Source organism: Anomaloglossus baeobatrachus, chromosome 4, assembly GCF_048569485.1.
Source record: "Anomaloglossus baeobatrachus isolate aAnoBae1 chromosome 4, aAnoBae1.hap1, whole genome shotgun sequence".
Taxonomy (NCBI): Eukaryota; Metazoa; Chordata; class Amphibia; order Anura; family Aromobatidae; genus Anomaloglossus; species Anomaloglossus baeobatrachus.
This window is the reverse complement of record NC_134356.1, coordinates 36,508,677-36,527,749: the sequence shown is the minus strand read 5'-3', so window position 1 is coordinate 36,527,749 and position 19,073 is coordinate 36,508,677. Positions and strand designations below refer to the sequence as shown.

The window sequence follows — 19,073 nt, the reverse complement described above, 5'->3', positions numbered from 1 at the left end:
AATAACACGCTGTTTACATATATATTACATACAATGCCGAATTTGTTTTGTGGCATATGAAATGTGATATTGTGATTGAGGTCATCATGGAAGCTCCACTATTCTACAAAGAATGAGACCATAGAAAATATTTATGTTTGCAATTTACTGTATATTTTTTTCAGGATTTTGTCAAATGATCATGAAAAGCTGGATTGCTGAATGGGTAATCCAGGGTTAACAGAGACCACAATAACACAACTAGTAGCTATGGAGTATACAAGAAAAGATGATAGAAATGTATGTGTGCCGCCACAGCAGCGGATCGAACCGCTCAGATCCGAAGGCAATGTCCGTTCATGGCTCGAGGGTCTCCGGACCCGGGGGCTCAGGGCCACATTCTAAATTAAAAGGGGATATTTACAGGGGGATGATAGTTCGTGACGCCACCCATGGTGTGCGGTAATTGGGAGTACCGCCGCTGCCGTTGGGAGTACCCAGGGTGATGAAATGAGGCAGCAAGGTGTTGTTACCCTCCATGGGTAGGGGTAGGCCCCGGGGCTCTGGGAGGTGATACTGGGTGCTGTGAAGAGGGAAATCACTCATGTACTCACTCAGCCAATAAGCAGACACTGACAACCGGGTAAACCAAGTCTCTGGTGCTGCTGCCTCTCAAGGGGAGCTCATCCGGGTCCCGTCCCCTGCAGTGCTGCCTGGTGATCCGTGACCTACCTCCTGACACAAAGTTTAGATTCACTGAAGTGGCCCGGTAGTATGGAACTTACCGGGCCCAGCTCCCCACTATGGCTAAGTGTGGGAGCCTGCTCTGAGGGCTCACGCTTGGAAATTAGTGAGCTGCATATGTGGAAGGCCCTATCCTCCTCATTACGCTAGTGCCCTGATTCTGGAGCTGGTGGGAACAGTCCATAAAGGCTCCGCAGGCTAATTGCCGGGTTTCCTGAAGCTTCTCCCCGACCTAGGGTCCGTGTACCCCACCGTGCCTTTGGTACCGGACCGTTGATAGGACCAGGCTGCTGACCGTCCTCTCTGACAGGTCCCAGGCACCTAGCCTCAATCCCCTGCAACCGGGGGTCCGACTCCTCTAGGTCCAGACAACCGTCTGCACCCTAGTAAGCTTCTCCTCGCAGCCACTACTCCTAACCTCCTCTCCACAACTTCTCTGCTCAACTTCTCTGCTCAACACTCCTCACCCCCCTTCCTGACCCCTAGGTGGGTGGCCCTATTCCACTCAAGCCACCCACTGATGTGTCTGGTGGGTGTTGTGTGGTAGGATTTGATTTGCTGTTGGAGGCAGCACTGTAAGTTGGGGACACAGAACCATGAGGGATTTGAATACTGCACTAAGGGAAAAGAGTGTGCAGTACCCTGTGATGACCTGATAGTCCAGGGGCGTCACATTTGCATAGAAAATTGGGAGGCTATTGGGCCAGGTTTATGATGTCATAAAGGGAATGTCATGACAGGGGAGAGAGGCTATGCCAACCCTATAGGACAACACACAGGAAGGGGGAAGCAATGCCTTATAGCTAGGCAAAGGGGGAAGTGGAGACTCCCAACAACAACTTGCAGCTCATCATCAAGGCCCTCACCAACCCTATACTGGCTCCATAACCATCACTGAGCTGGATACCTGGGGCCCTGTTTTACCCTGGCAAATGTGACCCAAGTAAGGATGGAGGGTATGAGTGCAAAGTCAACACCGCCAACATCAAAGGAAGACACAAAGGAACAACACAGGGAAAACATGACTAAAATCACCAGAGCCCTGGTAGATATCAAAGGACAAACCCTTATCTGAGCAGCAGCAACCACAGAAGGCTCAGAAGCAGCAGAAGATGACCTCACCAGAGCACAGCAAGGAACAAACTATAAACAGCACCTAAACCACCCCAGGGTGAGGTTAATAAAGGAAGTCAGAGGATAGCAACTGAGAGGAAGGACAACATTACTCCAGGGTCACAGAGTCCACTGGCTTTGAAAACAGAGAACTATCAGATAACAACACGTGCCATCAATCTCTGTGATCTTCTAGCATTCGCTGCCACTGGATTCTCAGCTGGCCGTGATACCTTCGTGACAGGCTGTGACACATCTATGACAGAGGAACCATGATGCCTTTGGAAAGTTGGGGCCAAACTCAGGTTGTTGTGATCTCCTTTTGTACTATTGGATAGTAAAATGGGGGATGGAGGGCAGGACTTCAGAAGAACTGTCCCCTGATACCTGAGAGTAATTGATCCACAGATTAAAGACGGGGCAATGAGGTGGGGACAGACACCAAACCGTTTTTCATGCTTATTACAGTAGGCCCTTCACATTGAGGCCCTTTCACTACATTTGGGGATCTATAAAAAAGAAACAAGAAGTGGTAGAAGGTGCCAGAGAAGAAAAGTCAAAATGAAGTGTATTTTTCTCACAATAACCACATAGGAAAACATTTACACAAATGACCCACTCATGAAGGATGGGAGACTTTTAACAACTCAGGTCTCTGCCGGTGAAACACTCCAGAATTATAGACCATTGAAGGTGTAGAAGTATGGCTGAAACTGTCAAAGAAGAAACCCCTATTACACAAGCACCACTAAACCATACAAGAATTATTCCATACAGTTGGGGTCTTCAACTTGCTCTTATCGTCACACCAATGGCCCATGAGTAGAGGAGTCAAGTACCTAATAGTGCCATGCTCTGTTCTTCTAATATCTTAGCACATAAAACCTGAAGTAATTAGATTTTCCGTAAGGGATGACAGCTTAGTCATCACTGCTTGATCGAGTAACAGGGTACTCAAGATGCTCAGTGCTCGGTCATACGGGAGCTCAATCTCCTGGCGGGCATATTCTCATTTTACCGGAAGCCCGAGAGACAAAGAGAGATCTCATTTTCGACCCTCCTGTTAGGAGCTTCTGTAAAATGCTCAAGTTTCCAACTGACTTCCATTATAATCATTACTCAAGATCAAGCCCATACAACAGTCCGACCTGCTCGATTCGAGTAATGAGCACTTCAGCATTTCAGTGCTCACTCATCACTATTGATGACCTATCCTTTACATAGGTCATCAAATTAATTTACCCGGACAATCCCTTCAAAGTCTGCAATGCCAATCATAACTGCTTGCTGGTGACATAAAGTATAAATATCTCCCAGCACAGTATTGAGAAATGATGTTTGTTTTTTCAAAGAAGGTCATCTCGCATCACCCATCTTGAGATATGTTGAGTCAAAATTAACTGGAAGGATTTTCAATGTATAGTTGCATCCTTCTACAAAAAACAAGTGATCTCTAATTAGCTAGATATAACAGTTCCATTGCATTTCAATGTACATGGTCGATATCAAAGGCTACAGGTCTGTGGTCCCAAAATTGAGCCCAAGGTTGGAAAACATTGGTGTAGGCCAACACCTAGAGACCAAGGTATGCACCAACTTATGCAACATAATCTATGAGTTCCACCAGTATCTTACTCATGAGTACTGTAATGACATAGATATAGATTCAAACATACTATATCATTTCTCATACAATATTAAAGAGGATCTGTAAAGCTCTATTCAGACTGCAGTTTTCCTTCCGGTAGACAAATAGGCCATGCAAAGATACATGTTTAACGAAAGAGTGTGTTGTAAACCATATAGTGGCAGTCGCAAGTCATAAGACTAACTATTTTACAATTAAGTACCGTATTTTTTGGATTATGAGACGCACTTTTCCTCCCAAGACGTTGGAAGAAAAGTGAGGGGTGCATCTTATAATCTGAATGTAGCTTACTGGGGTGGTGGAGAGGGGTCGCAAGGGCCCAGGGGAATGCTGCGGTGGCAGTGCAGGGGCTGCGGTGGCTGGGCTAGTGTGGGGTCTGCGGAAGCCGGTGCAGGGGCAGCTGTGCACTGTCAGCAGCTGCTGTGCGGGGTCTCCGGCTGCTGTAGCAGCTGTGCGGGGTCTACGCGGGCGTCCGTCGGCTGATGCTGGGGCTGCTGTGCGGGGTCTCCGGTGGCTTTACTGGTGTTGCGGGTCAGGCAGTGAGGACTTCAAATAATGCCGCCTGAAGTCGGCGCGTGCGCAGTTGCAGCTCTCGGCTCAAACTATCATCTGCGCAGGTGCCGCCTCCAGCCCGTTGATCTCCCTCCAGTGGACTTCAGGGAAATGGTGCCTGGAGGTGGCGCTTACGCAGATGAGATCTCGGCTTGACATTGAGTCTAGAGCGCAATCTGTGCTGACTCCAGGCTCGATTTCTTTGAACTCCTCACCATCCGCAACTGCCGCAGCAGCAACCGCCGCAGCCCGAGCCCCAGCACAGCTGCCCCAGCACAGCAGCACCAGCCTCCACCACAGTCCGAACCCCAGCCTCCGCAGCAGCAGCAGCCACCGCAGCCCAAGCCCAAGCACAGAAGCACCAGCCTCTGCCGCAGCTCACGGCCCAGTCTCTGCTGCAACCCCAGCCCCAGCCTCCGCCACAGCCTCAGCCTTCGCCGCTGCACCAACGCAGCCTCCTCCACCACCGCTACTTCCCCCTCCAGTAAGACACCACCAGATTACAAGATGGACCCTATTTGTTTCTTCACCTTTTCTTGCTCTGAATTTGGGGTGCGTCTTATAATCCAGTAAAATATTTTCTTACTACATGCAACTACCGGTATAGGGAAATAAGCACAAACATCAACATTAAAGTTGAGTGACTACCTAACTATTTGTACTCGCTATACTCATAACAAGTCCTGTCTAATACTTACGTATTCGTTCAGATTAGTGTGTTTAATGCAAGTCAATGGGGAATACTCACAATGTAGCGAGTAACCCAAATTCCATACTATTCGCTACTTCCACGAATAGTAGTATTTGGGCTCTACCTCAGCATATCAGACTCTCGCCTACCGTGGAAAGCTTCAAGAGGAACTTGAAGACCCATCTCTTCCAACAAGCCTACAACCTACAATAGCCCTCAGTCCAGTACACCACTTCGCAACCAGCTCTGTCCTCACACATTGTATCCTCACCCATTCCCTGTAGACTGTGAGCCCTCGTGGGCAGGGTCCTCTCTCCTCCTGTAGACTGTGATCCCTCACGGGCAGGGTCCTCTCTCCTCTTGTAGACTGTGATCCCTCGGAGGCAGGGTCCTCTCTCCTCCTGTAGACTGTGATCCCTCACGGGCAGGATCCTCTCTCCTCCTGTAGACTGTGAGCCCTCGGGGGCAGGGTCCTCTCTCCTCCTGTAGACTGTGAGCCCTCGTGGGCAGGGTCCTCTCTCCTCCTGTAGACTGTGAGCCCTCGGGGGCAGGGTCCTCTCTCCTCCTGTAGACTGTGATCCCTCACGGGCAGGGTCCTCTCTCCTCCTGTAGACTGTGAGCCCTCGGGGGCAGGGTCCTCTCTCCTCCTGTAGACTGTGAGCCCTCGTGGGCAGGGTCCTCTCTCCTCCTGTAGACTGTGAGCCCTCGCGGGCAGGGTCCTCTCTCCTCCTATACCAGTCTGTCTTGTACTGTTAATGATTGTTGTACGTATACCCTCTTTCACTTGTAAAGCGCCATGGAATAAATGGCGCTATAATAATAATAAATAATAATAATAATACTTTGCCAGTTTTTCCCCATTGACTTGCATTGCACACGCTATTCGGATTGAATACCCGAGTATATGCAGTACTGTGTGAGTATAGGGAGTACGAAAAGTTAGGTACTCACTCAACTCTAATCAACATATATTGTACTACTATGTGTGAGATTAATGTATTCTTTCCCAGCCCATATGGTAAATGGAGACAGAGAAGGCCGTCTGAAAAGAGTTTCCCCAGATTTTATTGTACTAACTATGGTACATTGCCGTATGTCGAGTCGGGAAGGAAAGTTTTCCCCTAAAGTGGCGCTTACTGTCTGCCCCATGGGCCCCATGGGGTTTTTTGTCTTCCTCTGATCATCATGTTAGGTTAGGTCATGGGTTGAACTCGATGGACTTAAGTCTACCTTCAACCTTAAACACTATGATACTGCATACCTTTCTAAAAGGATTTCTTAAATCTGACGAGGATATTGTACTTAATTTGAGAAACAATGTTGAAGAGATTGTCAGGCCTGGGTAAAAGTCTGCAGTCACTCTATGTGATCACATGTCAACTAGACGTGCCCGGCCCTGCCCATTACAAGAGAACTGAGCGAGGCTGGATAAGTCTAGTCTTGATGTGGCAAAGAGTTTGCAAATTGCATACTTACGATCACATGACTGCCCACCCCCGACACCGGAGAATCATGACAGTGCACCAAAACCCCTTTCAAACAACTGACATCACTTGTGAAAGTTTTTCTGCCTCTCTAGTCTCTCTAGACTTTAGTCCAGCTACAGGCTAAGACAGGTGGGTAAACTTTTAAAAAGTATTATTTTTTTGTTTATTTATCTATGTTACTCATTTACATAGCGCCATCAATTCCACAGCTCTTTACAGAAGTCATCATCACTCTCCCCATTGAGGCTCACAATCTAGATTCCCGTATTAAAACTAGAAAAAAGAAGCGCTGATAGGGTATTACCAGATGACACGAGCAGTATTTCATAGGTCTACGTGTTTCGAGGTAGAAACCTCTTCCTCAGGACCAGAATAGCAACAAAGCAACTTTGTTGATATTCTGGTCCTGAGGAAGAGGTTTCTACCTCGAAACGCTTAGACCTATGAAATAAAAAAGATATCAATTTATCAACAACTCTACATCTTCATTTAGCTCATGCGTGGCATTAACCCCTTCTCTTCTCCTGTTTGAAATCTAGATCCCCGATCAGTCTTTGGAGGGTGGGAGGAAACCCAGGCAAACAAGAGGAGAACATACAAACTCCTTGCATATGTTGGCCTTGGTAGGTTTTCAGGTAACCACCGATCCACCATGCTACCCACCTGGATTTTAAAAGTAAGTACCCCCTCTCTCATAAGGTCTATACAACCCTTTGTAGACATGTCCATTTTTTGTTTTTCCATTTCATTTTTCACTCTTCGCCTTCCAAGAGACATAACTTTAGAATTTTTCCATCAACATAAGGGCTTGATTTTTTGCAGAATGAGTTGAAGTTTTAAACACCATTTATGTGAAAATGGAAAAAAAAATTCCAAATGGGGCGAAACTGAAAAATCCCCCCAAAAAACTAAACAAAACAGTAATTAATTCCTTGTTTTTTTTCAAAGGTTTGTTTTGACAATGTTCACATTATGTTGAAAATTATGTTAACTTTATTTGTCAGTAGATTTATAATTATACCAAATAGATATTTTTATTTCTGTTTTACTACTTAATAAAAAATTGTTTGTGTCGTCATATTCTAAGAACGATAACTTTTTTATTTTACTGTTGAGAGAGTTGCATTACGGAATGATTTTTATGTGGTTACATAGGTTAAAAAAAGACTTGGGTTCATCAATTTCAACCTTCCACTACGAATTATACATTTTGTCATTAAATTATCTATAACTCACAATGTTGTGTACTGAGGAAATCATCCAGCCCTTTTTTAAAAGCTGTTATAGTATCTGCCATTACTACCTCTTGTGGTCGGCATTCCACAGTCTGACTGCTCTAACTGCAAAGAACCCTTTCCTATTTATCTGTCGGAATCATCTGTCATCCACCCGCAGTTTATGCCCCCTGGTCCTTAGGGGTACTTTGCACGTTGTGACATCGCTACTGCGATATCGTCGGGGTCAAATCGAAAGTGATGCACAATCCGGTGCCGGTAATGACGTCGCAATGTGTAAAGCCTAGAAGCACCGATAAGCGATTGCAAAAGTGTCGTAAATCGGTGATCTGTGTAGTGTCGGTCATTTCCATAATTTCGCTGCAGCGACAGGTACGATATTGTTCCTCATTCCTGCGGCAGCACACATCGCTATGTATGAAGCCGCAGGAGCGAGGAACATCTCCTTACCTGCGTCCCGCCTGCAATGCGGAAGGAAGAAGGTGGGCGGGATGTTTACGTCACGCTCATCTCCGCCCCTCCGCTTCTATTGGCCGCCTGCCGTGTGACGTCGCTGTGATGCCATCACAAGATATTGCATCTGCGACGGGGGCGGGGACTATCGTGCTCGGCATCGCTACAATCGGCTAGCGATGTCGCAGCGTGAAAAGTACCCCTTAGTTGTCTTTGGAAGGAATAAGTCATGTGCCAGTCCTTTATGTTGACCACACATGTATTTATACATATACAGTCATATGAAAAAGTTTGGGCACCCCTATTAATGTTAACCTTTTTTCTTTATAACAATTTGGGTTTTTGCAACAGCTATTTCAGTTTCATATATCTAATAACTGATGGACTGAGTAATATTTCTGGATTGAAATGAGGTTTATTGTACTAACAGAAAATGTGCAATCCACATTTAACCAAAATTTGACCGATGCAAAGGTATGGGCACCCTTATCAATTTCTTGATTTGAACACTCCTAACTACTTTTTACTGACTTACTAAAGCACTAAATTGGTTTTGTAACCATATTGAGCTTTTAACTTCATAGGCAGGTGTATCCAATCATGAGAAAAGGTATTTAAGGTGGCCACTTGCAAGTTGTTCTCCTATTTGAATCTCCTATGAAGAGTGGCATCAGGAGCTCCTCAAAACAACTCTCAAATGATCAGAAAACAAAGATTATTCAGCATAGTTCTTCAGGGGAAGGTACAAAAAGTTGTCTCAGAGATTTAGGCGGGCTTTGCACGTTGCAACATCGGTAACAATGTGTTACCGATGCTGCAGCGATAGTCCCGCCCCCGTCGCACGTTCGATATATAGTGAAAGCTGCCGTAGCGATTATTATCGCTACGGCAGCTTTACACGCACATACCTGCCGTGCGACGTCCCTCTGGCCGGCGACCCGCCTCCTTCCTTAGGGGGCGGGTCGTGCGGCGTCACAGTGACGTCACACGGCAGGCGGCCAATTGAAGTGGAGGGGCGGAGATGAGCAGGATGTAAACATCCCGCCCACCTCCGTCCTTCTCATTGCAGCCGGGAGGCAGGTAAGGTGAAGTTCCTCGCTCCTGCGGCTTCACACACAGCGATGTGTGCGGCCGCAGGAACGAGGAACTACATCGTACCTGTCGCTCCCCCGGCATTATGGAAATGTCGGAGGCTGCAGCGATGATACGATGACGACGATTTTGCGCTCGTTCATCGTATCATCTAGGATTTACACACTACGACATCACAAGTGACGCCGGATGTGCGTCACTTTCGATTTGACCCCACCGACATCGCACCTGCGATGTCGTAGTGTGCAAAGCCCGCCTTAAACTGTCAGTTTCCACTGTGAGGTACATAGTAAGGAAATGGAAGAACACAGGTACAGTTCTTGTTAAGCCCAGAAGTGGCAGGCCAAGAAAAATATCAGAAAGGCAGAGAAGAAGAATGGTGAGAACAGTCAAGGACAATCCACAGACCACCTCCAAAGACCTGCAGCTTCATCTTGCTGCAGATGGTGTCAATGTGCATTGGTCAACAATACAGCGCACGTTGCACAAGGAGAAGCTGTATGGGAGAGTGATGCGAAAGAAGCCATTTCTGCAAGCACGCCACAAACAGAGTCGCCTGAGGTATGCAAAAGCATATTTGGACAAGCCAGTTACATTTTGGAAGAAGATCCTGTGGACTGATGAAACAAAGATTGAGTTGTTTGGTCATACAAAAAGGCGTTATGCATGGAGGCAAAAAAACACGGCATTCCAAGAAAAGCACTTGCTACCCACAGTAAAATTTGGTGGAGGTTCCATCATGCTTTGGGGCTGTGTGGCCAATGCCGGCTCCGGGAACCTTGTTAAAGTTGAGGGTCGCATGGATTCAACTCAGTATCAGCAGATTCTTGACAATAATGTGCAAGAATCAGTGACGAAGTTGAAGTTACGCAGGGGATGGATATTTCAGCAAGACAATGATCCAAAACACCGCTCCAAATCTACTCAGGCATTCATGCAGAGGAACAATTACAATGTTCTGGAATGGCCATTCCAGTCCCCAGACCTGAATATCATTGAAAATCTGTGGGATGATGTGAAGCGGCTGTCCATGCTCGGCGACCATCAAACTTAACTGAACTGGAATTGTTTTGTAAACAGGAATGGTCAAATATCCCTTCATCCAGGATCCAGGAACTCATTAAAAGCTACAGAAAGCGACTAGAGGCTGTGAGTTTTGCAAAAGGAGGATCTACAAAATATTAATGTCACTTTTATGTTGAGGTGCCCATACTTTTGCACTGGTCAAATTTTGTTTAAATGCGGATTGCACATTTTCTGTTAGTACAATAAACCTCATTTCAATCCAGAAATATTACTGAGTCCATCAATTATTAGATATATGAAACTGAAATAGCTGCTGCAAAAACCCAAATTGTTATAAAGAAAAAAGGTTAACATTAATAGGGGTGCCCAAACTTTTTCATATGACTGTAAATGAGATCTCCTCTGAGACGTTTATTCTAAGTTAAAAAAGCTCAACTTTTTCAACCTCTCATCATATGGGATACCTTCCATTTCTTGTAGTAGTCTGGTTAACCGCCTTTGAACTGACTCTAATTTCTGAATGTCCTTTTTAAAATGTGGAGTCCAAAACTGGATCCCATATTCCAGATGTGACCTTACAAGTGATTTATAGAGGGGTAACAATACGTTGGGATCACGGAATCTGATTTCTCTTTTTATACACCCTAAAATCTTGTTTGCTTTAGCAGCTGCTGCCTGACATTGAGTGCTGCTGCTCAGCTTATTTGTAATGAGAATACCCAAGTCCTTCTCCTGTTCTGTAGTCACGAGTTTACTTCCATTTAATGTATACGCAGCTATAGGATTACTCCGTCCTAGGTGCATTACTTTACATTTATCAACATTAAATCTCAATTACCAAGTGTCTTCCCATTCCGATATCTTATCCAGATCATTTTGTAATATTGTCCTATCAAGGTCAGTATTTAATATCCTACATAGTTTGGTGTCATCAGCAAAGACTGACAATTTACTTTCAATCCCATCCACAAGGTCATTAATAAAGAGATTAAAAAGAATCGGTCCTAGCACAGATCCCTGCGGTCCCCACTTCTGACTATAGCCCAATTTGAGAATATATCATTTATAACGACTCTTTGTTTCCTAACTTTTAGCCAATTCCTTACCCATCTGCTTATAGTTTCCATTAATCCTTGCTTCTGGAGCATCATTATAAGGCAGTATCAGCTACAGTTTTTATTGGTACCATGTTAAGGTCCATATAACTTTCTGATCTCTTTTTATTTCATTTTTTGGAAGAGGTGAGGTGACTAAAATATAGCCATTCTGACTTACAGATTTCTTTTCAGGGCTCTGTATATCGTTTGGCTCTCAATCTAAATATAGGAGTGGCTGTGGATCTGTACATAGGTTTGGCTCTGGATCTGTATACAGGTGTGGCCCTGGATCTGTATATTGGTGTGATTCTGGACCTGTATATGGGTGTGGCTCTGGATCTGTATGTAGATGTGGTTCTGAATCTGTATATTGGTGTGATTCTGTATATGGGTGTAGCTTTGGACCTGTATATAGATGTGATTCTGAATCTGTATATTAGTATGATTCTGGACTTGTATATTGGTGTGGCTATGGATCTGTATATAGGTGTGACTCTATTTGTAGATAGCTGTGGCTCTGAATCTGTATATTGATGTGATTCTGGATCTGTATATGGGTGTGGCTTTGGATCTGTATATAGATGTGGTCCTGGATCTATATATTAGTGTGATTCTGGACCTGTATATGAGTGTGGCTCTGGATCTGTATATAGGTATGGCTCTAGATCTGTATATTGGTGTGGTTCTGGACCTGTATATGGATGTGGCTCTGGATCTGTATATTGGTGTGGTTCTGGACCTGTATATGGATGTGGTTCTGGATCTGTATATAGGTGTGGTTCTGGAGCTGTATATAGGTGTGGTTAAAAGTCTGTATATAGGTGTGGCTCTGAATCTGTATATTGATGTGATTCTGGACCTGTATATGGGTATGGATCTGTATATAGATGTGGTTCTGGATATATATATATGTGTGTGTGTGTGTGTGTGTGTGTGTGTGTGTGTGTGTGTGTGTGTGTGTGCGCGCGCGTGTGTGTGTGTGTGTGTGTGTGTGTGTGTGTGCTTCTGGACCTGTATATGGGTGTGGTCCTGCATCTGTATATAGGTATGGCTCTAGATCTGTATATTGGTGTGGTTCTGGCCCTGTATATGGATGTGGCTCTGGATCTCGATATAGGTGTGGTTCTGGATCTGTATATAGGTGTGATTCTGGATGGATGTGGCACTGGATCTGTATATAGGTGTTGTTCTGGATCTGTATGTAGGTGTGGTTCTGGATCTGTATATAGGTGTGGATCAGTTATATTAGTATATACAGTAGGTGTGTCAAATCTGGGACCCACAATGAACTCAACACATGTACATCTGAGCATTTGCTATGCAAATAGTAAAAATGTAAATGTTTTTCATTTAAATTTCTTAGAATTTTGCTGTTCTGAAAAAGAAATGTAAGTAAAAAAAGAAATAAAAAATTTTAAAGGTACTTTTTTTTATTATAATCTATCACACTAACATGGTATTTTTGTAATTTGTTCCAAATGATTAAGTAAAGCATGCCTCCCATTCCAAACAACAATATTTTTAGATTTTCTTTCTACAATGCGGCAATAAGGATTTTTACAGAAATCTAATTACTCGTTGAGTAGAAATAAATGAGCCATTAAAGGGTTAACCAAACTATTAAAATTCTTGAAGCTAATTATTGTCCTGGATTCACTGAATAGGCTCAATATAAAATTAATATAATAAAACCATAAGCTTTTTGAGAGTTTTTTTCCTTTTATGAAACCTAGTAATATCAACCATTAAAATGTATTGGTATTTTTTAAAATAATTATTTGTAGTAAGACGTTTGAGTTCAGGCAGCACAACACAACTAATACCATTATACACGTCTATTGTAAGCACAGTTACAAATATCCAACCCTATTAATAATGGAAGAAAAAGCCTTTAGTTCACCACCTGTTGGAGAAAACATCTCGCTCTAAAGCTATCTTATCTGTTTTTAGTTTTTATTATACCATTATAATAACTAACCTCACTCAGAAATATTTTTTTAACATTATTTATATATTTTTTTAATTGTATTTATTCTAAAAACAATGATGTTTGCCTTTAAATACAACATTATTGAGTGACGCGATTAGTTTTCTAAATTCTAAAAATTATTTTTTAAAGCCTAAGAAAATAAAAAAACTACAATATATGTATAAAATAACATACCAGTGGATTAACCAAGGCAAAGACCATATAAACACTTAAAAAAACACTTAATATGTTTGTAATGCTAAACGATAAAGGTTAAAGGAATAATCATATTATAGACTAACAAAACAAGTAAATTAGGAATCTTGTGTATACTCAGTGCACCTGCTACACACTCCCTCGGAGAAATCGTGTATTCAATAGCCACTCTCTGTGGTTAATGATGGATTATGTCAAATTTACAAATTGTAAATGTTAAGAAAATTAGGAACAAAATTCAATAGTTTGGAGGGATAAACTCACCGGTTAGTTGTGCAGCGGAAGATTCCATATTGCACTGAGGGATTTGTCTGCTCAGAGTTGACACACTGCTAATAGGATGATGTGAATGTGAAGCTACCGAGTACAATCTGCTTCTGCTTCTAACCCGTCTTAATTTGCCAATGGTACTGGCTGCTAATTCCATACCAGTCTGAACCTACTTTAGACAAACACCAGACCTTCTGGTAACGTAATCATCAGCCTGGAAGAACAATAGTCTAACAAAAAAAAAATGAAAAATTTCAAAAATACAAATCCCCCAACAAAGCCAAGTCGAAAAATAACACAAAAATACGCTAAACAATCGGAAATTATGGCACCTAATAATTACTAAGTTTGGAAAATTCTTTAGAAAACGAGCCACAAAGGGAAGGTATTGTCTCCCGTAGGGCAGTCGTCAAATAAAAAGCCATTCCATTTGTAGAAATGCACAAAAGAGCAATAACGTGGAAAATCCAGAAGATGGGAAATCCAATAAGCATGATACCCAGGGTCCTGCTCTCTGTATGTTGTGGTATTGTTGGAGAGAGAACAATGCTCTTTGTAGAGGCAAAAAAAAACTGTTCTGCTATAGAGTGTGAAGGGTTGAGCCTTTTATAGGTCTTTTTTTTTTCTTTTAATCTCAGGTTACACTTGGTATGAGAAGATGCTGTCTTGCTTTAAATATTAAAAGGTTTACCTTGTAATCACCTGCTCGTTTAGATATGACGAGATCATTCTGTCCTTTTTAGACAAGGAATAAAAAAGAATGGGATTTAAGTTAAAACCTTATATCTAGTGGGAAATGTATACCTTAAAGTGAAGGTCGATGGTCAAAAACGTCTATTTTATTGCAGCTGCTGTAACTCCATTTCCTCTAATAGAGTTTCCAATCTCTTGCATAGATAGAATTAAATGAGAGGATCCTACCTGTAGTCCCTTCTTAGGTGGAGCCAAGGAGCTACTTTTAATTGATAAACAGTATGCAGCAGGCTCCTAAGCTCCCCCTAGTGGTGGACACAATCAGACTTTTAACACTGATATCTATACTATATGTCTACTATAGGTTTTAGGCAAGAAACGTAAAGAATAACTAAACTCACTTGGAAAGTTACGAGTAGAGATGAACGGACGCGTGGAAGTTCGGGTTCTGCTGGTCCAGCTGAACTTGTTTTAAGGTTCCGTTTTGGACCAGGACTTGACCTGAACTTCATTTGAAGTCAGTGATTGGTAGTTTGGGTCTCCGCTACATGCACCTAGCCAGAGGGGTGTCGGAAGAGATAAGCAAACCTGAGGTTGGGTTTTTGAACTGAACACCAAATTTAAAAATCAAGGTTCGGGTTCGTGGACGTACATGTAAACAAAACTCGTGCGAGTAATGCTGTGCTCAAGTACACTTGGTTCTCAGCCCTGTACGAACTGCTTGCTGTGTTTGATAATAACACTCACTGGGCGTAACAACAGCAGGCTTAGATGTAGTGTGCAACAAAAAGAATTTGAAAAAGACCACCCACCCTCTCCTGGAAGTATTCTGCTTATGGCTGACTGTATGTCGGCGGAGACTCAAACTGCCAATCAATGACTTGATACGGGGTTTGGGTAAAGCTCAAGCCTGTGGAAGCTAGACTTGTTTGCTAGGGTGAACTGAACCTCAACAGAACCAATCATCTCTAGTGGTCGGGGGATGGTTTGTAGTGGGGGGTGCACACTACATCCAATCCTGCTGTTGTTACCTCCAGTATGAGCAGTTCAAACACTGCAGTGGGCGAGGACTGTGCATACCCAAGCACAGCGATGCTCACGTGAGTGGTTTGCATTCGTAAAGCACCCGAACTCCAAACTCGAACTTTGATTTCTTGGAAAAATCTGAGTTAGTACCGAGCACTGAACACCAAACTTCAGGTCTGCTCACCTCTAATTACAAGGTATTGTAATACACTTTATTACTAGGGATGATTGACTACCTCAAATATTTGGCCACGCCCATATTCGCTGAATAGGTTGCTGCTATTCGACTATTTGCAAATATTCGATGCGCAATGTAAGTCTATGGGAAACCCGAATAGTTGCCGAATAGAAACTATTCAGGCTTCCCATAGACTTACATTGCGCATCGAATATTCGCATAGAAGTGACCTATTCATCGAATATTCGCGAAGCTGAATATTGCCGAATATTTGTGATATTCGATCATCCCTATTTATCACCTTATTTTGCCTTAATTTTACCCAAATATTGCTGTAAGTGCTTTTTCAATGCCCAATTGAAAGGGGACATGTCATCAGCTTTTTGCTTCTGACGTTAGTACTGTGTTTCTGTCACAATGTGACTGTAGTTTAGCAAGGGACAAGAAGCTCCTTTACTGTCCCGCATGCTAGGGGACCCTAGGCTATGCCTTTTCTCAGGTGTTGCTCCTAATGGTGGAGGTGCCTGAGTCTTGTGCTTTACTATTCTTCTAAACAGAGCTATTCTGTCCCTTCCACCAGGCAAGGAAGGGGCAAGAGTGTGATGGAAATACAGATTTAGACAGACAGGGATAACAGAGGATCAGTCACACTTGCTAGCCTGCCTATGAACTACAAGTCTGTGGGTCGACGCCCGAGTCTCATCGTGCTGATAACAGACATTAGTCAAGCTAAAAGGCAAAGTGTAAGAATCTGTAGTTTCCACCGATCTTGACGCCTCCATGACAGTCGGCAATGCTTGCAAAAACCTCCTTGTGACAGTTTCTACAGGTTTTTAATTACTATAAATCCTGACGCAACACCCCGATATCTCAAGGTAACTGACTAACACCAAGTGTAACTGATGAAAATTGACAAAAGGTGCAGCTTTTATACAATCATGATTGTGTTTTCTATTTAAAGGAATTGTCCAATCTTAAGAAAATTTCAACATCACTCCATGCAATGCGCACATTGTTACGATTCTTCATGCAAGTCGTTTGCCGATTCATCTCACCCAATTTCTCACAATAGAAGAAAATTAATAGAAGCCCAGGTGTCTAGTCAATGTGACCGCAAATATGTGATGTCACCTGTTTGGTGATTACAGCATCATGATGGTGTATGTATCTCACAGTGTCACAATTTGACAGTCTACAGTCACATTAAGCACCTATAGACTTTTCTTCTGTGACAAGACAACCCCTTTAAAAAAATGCCGCAGCATGGTGCGAGCTTCTTAGGCTAAAGACTGATTACAGCTTCACTTTAAGCTCCTTTAAAAGCTTATTTTGGCCAAAATATCAGCTAATTCCTCATTATTTGTTTTATATTTGCAGTAAACAGTCGGGACTTGCAGAATTGATGTGTGAATTGGGTTGTCTGTCCATGTGGGGTACACCTTCATAGTTTTGGGTAGCCCGCCTGATCTTATGGGTGTCACTAATAGGACATAACCTGGTATGATGCACTACACGTGTCTGTGTGAATGGCACCTTATACAAGCTTTATCCGTATGCAATTATAATCATAGCCAGTTTTAAACAAAGTGTAGCCTTGGCCAAAAATTAAAAGTGGCGCCTCAAATGCTAACATATTTTACCATCACCACACATGAACATGTAGGGTGCATTTACACGAGCTGATTTCTGACTGTTAAGGGGAACCTGTCACCAGATTTTGGCCTTCTAAACTAAAACTAGTACCTTAAGCAGCACCTGTGCTGCATTCTATAAAAGTGCACGTTACTCCCTCACCCCACTGTAGACCCCAAAATTACCCTTTTTAAAATCTCCCGCCCTTTATGTAAATTGTCCGGTCCTGTCCAATGGGCGCCCTAGTCTGTGCCTTCTGTCCCTCCTTCTACATCTTTAGAGGATAAAGGCCCCATTACACGCAACGACGTATCTAACGATATATCGCTGGAGTTACGGATAACATGATGCACATTCGGCATCGTTAGCGACGTCGTTGAGTGTGACACCAACGAGCGTCTGTTAACGATGGAAAATACTCACCAAATCGTCCATCGTTGACACGTCGTTCATTTTCAAAAAATCGTTGATTGTTGAGGACGCTGGTTGTTCGTCGTTCCCGTGGCAGCACACATCGCTACGTGTGACACCCCGGGAACGACGAACTACAGCTTACCTGCGGCCGCCGGCAATGAGGAAGGAAGGAGGTGGGCGGGATGTTACAGCCGCTCATCTCCGTCCCTCAAATTCTATTGGGTGGCCGCTTAGTGACGCCGCTTAGTGACGCAGCATGAACCGCCCCCTTAGAAAGGAGGCAGTTTGCCGGCCACAGCGACGTCGCAAGGCAGGTAAGTCCGTGTGATGGCTCCTAACGATATTATGCGCCACGGGCAGCGATTTGCCTGTGACGCACAAACGACGGGGGCGGGTATGCTCGCTAGTGATATCGCTGCGTGTGACGAGGCCTTAAGGCCCAGAGAGAAAAAACAAAAGTAATACTAATCATCAGTGTTAGGACTGAGCTCAGCAAACAGAGGAACTGACCACAGAGCAGGTGGTCACTGGACTGAATCCCCAACTCGAGCCATGACAGTAACACATACACACACAATTCATATTAAATACACACAATACATGTTTTATAAACACATATGCACATATATATGGGAACACTGAGATACCAACATCAGTCCCATTTATAACACCCTAATACATAACACACACATCAGTATATAACACACACGTGACTGCCCACCCACACGGGGAATACAGAGGAATTGTGAAATTATGTGCGTTCACAATTGACCAGTTAGCAGTCACATCACGTAGTGTGTCGTTAGAGATAGCTCTCTATGTACCAGTACAACGTACCTGTAAAGAAGAAGATTATTTAGAAATTCTCCTACACTTCGCAGTGGAGCCTGTGGCTCATAGCTAAAGCTGTCGCCTGTCATGCAAGACATTGTGAGTTTAAATCCAGGGTAGACCACATATTAGAAAAGTAAATAATTTATTAATAAATGTATGTACAGAGCACAGAGACAGATGCTAACACTTCTCTAAAGTTCTTGTGTCTGGAGAAGGAGGAACTGAATAATCATGGCATCGTCTAAGCTGCATGGCATAGAAATATGGAAACATTGGAATATATTCCCCTATATGCATCTGTACTGCTGGATCTAGGATGGTTTGGAGCTCTGCGTATACACATCAGTATATAACACACACACACATTGTATAGGATTTACCAGTCTCTTTCTTCTTCAATTTTTCCGTCCTTCCTCAGGGTGCAAGACAAACGGTCCTACTGCACTAAAAACCTCGGAAAGTTCACTAATAATGGAGGACTGGCAGGTTTTAGCTGTTAAAGGACGGGGGTGCTGGACAATTGGTAATTTCCACCTAAACAATCTGTGTATATGGTATTTGCACACATTTTTGCAGTGTTTATGGACCTTTTTTAAGTCTTCAAGGTTGATATAGATCTGAAGAAGCACTAGACCCACCCTTTTTGGAGTCCATCATGGACATCTGAGGAATCAAAGTCAGTATTCAGGAATGGCCGCAGTGAAGAAAGAACATGGACTCATGG

The 19,073-nt window shown here is 43.4% G+C and overlaps 1 protein-coding gene across 1 annotated transcript in view; it reads right to left on the bottom strand.

Annotated features, from left to right (window-relative positions):
- Positions 1 to 13,729, bottom strand: part of ANO2 (anoctamin 2) — a 318,321-nt gene extending 304,592 nt beyond the window's left edge. The window contains exon 1 of the mRNA XM_075342181.1: positions 13,567 to 13,729. Within this exon, the coding sequence (XP_075198296.1) occupies positions 13,567 to 13,729 (163 nt within the window). The remainder of the gene's footprint in view (positions 1 to 13,566) is intronic.
- Between the last annotated feature and the right edge of the window lie 5,344 nt (positions 13,730 to 19,073).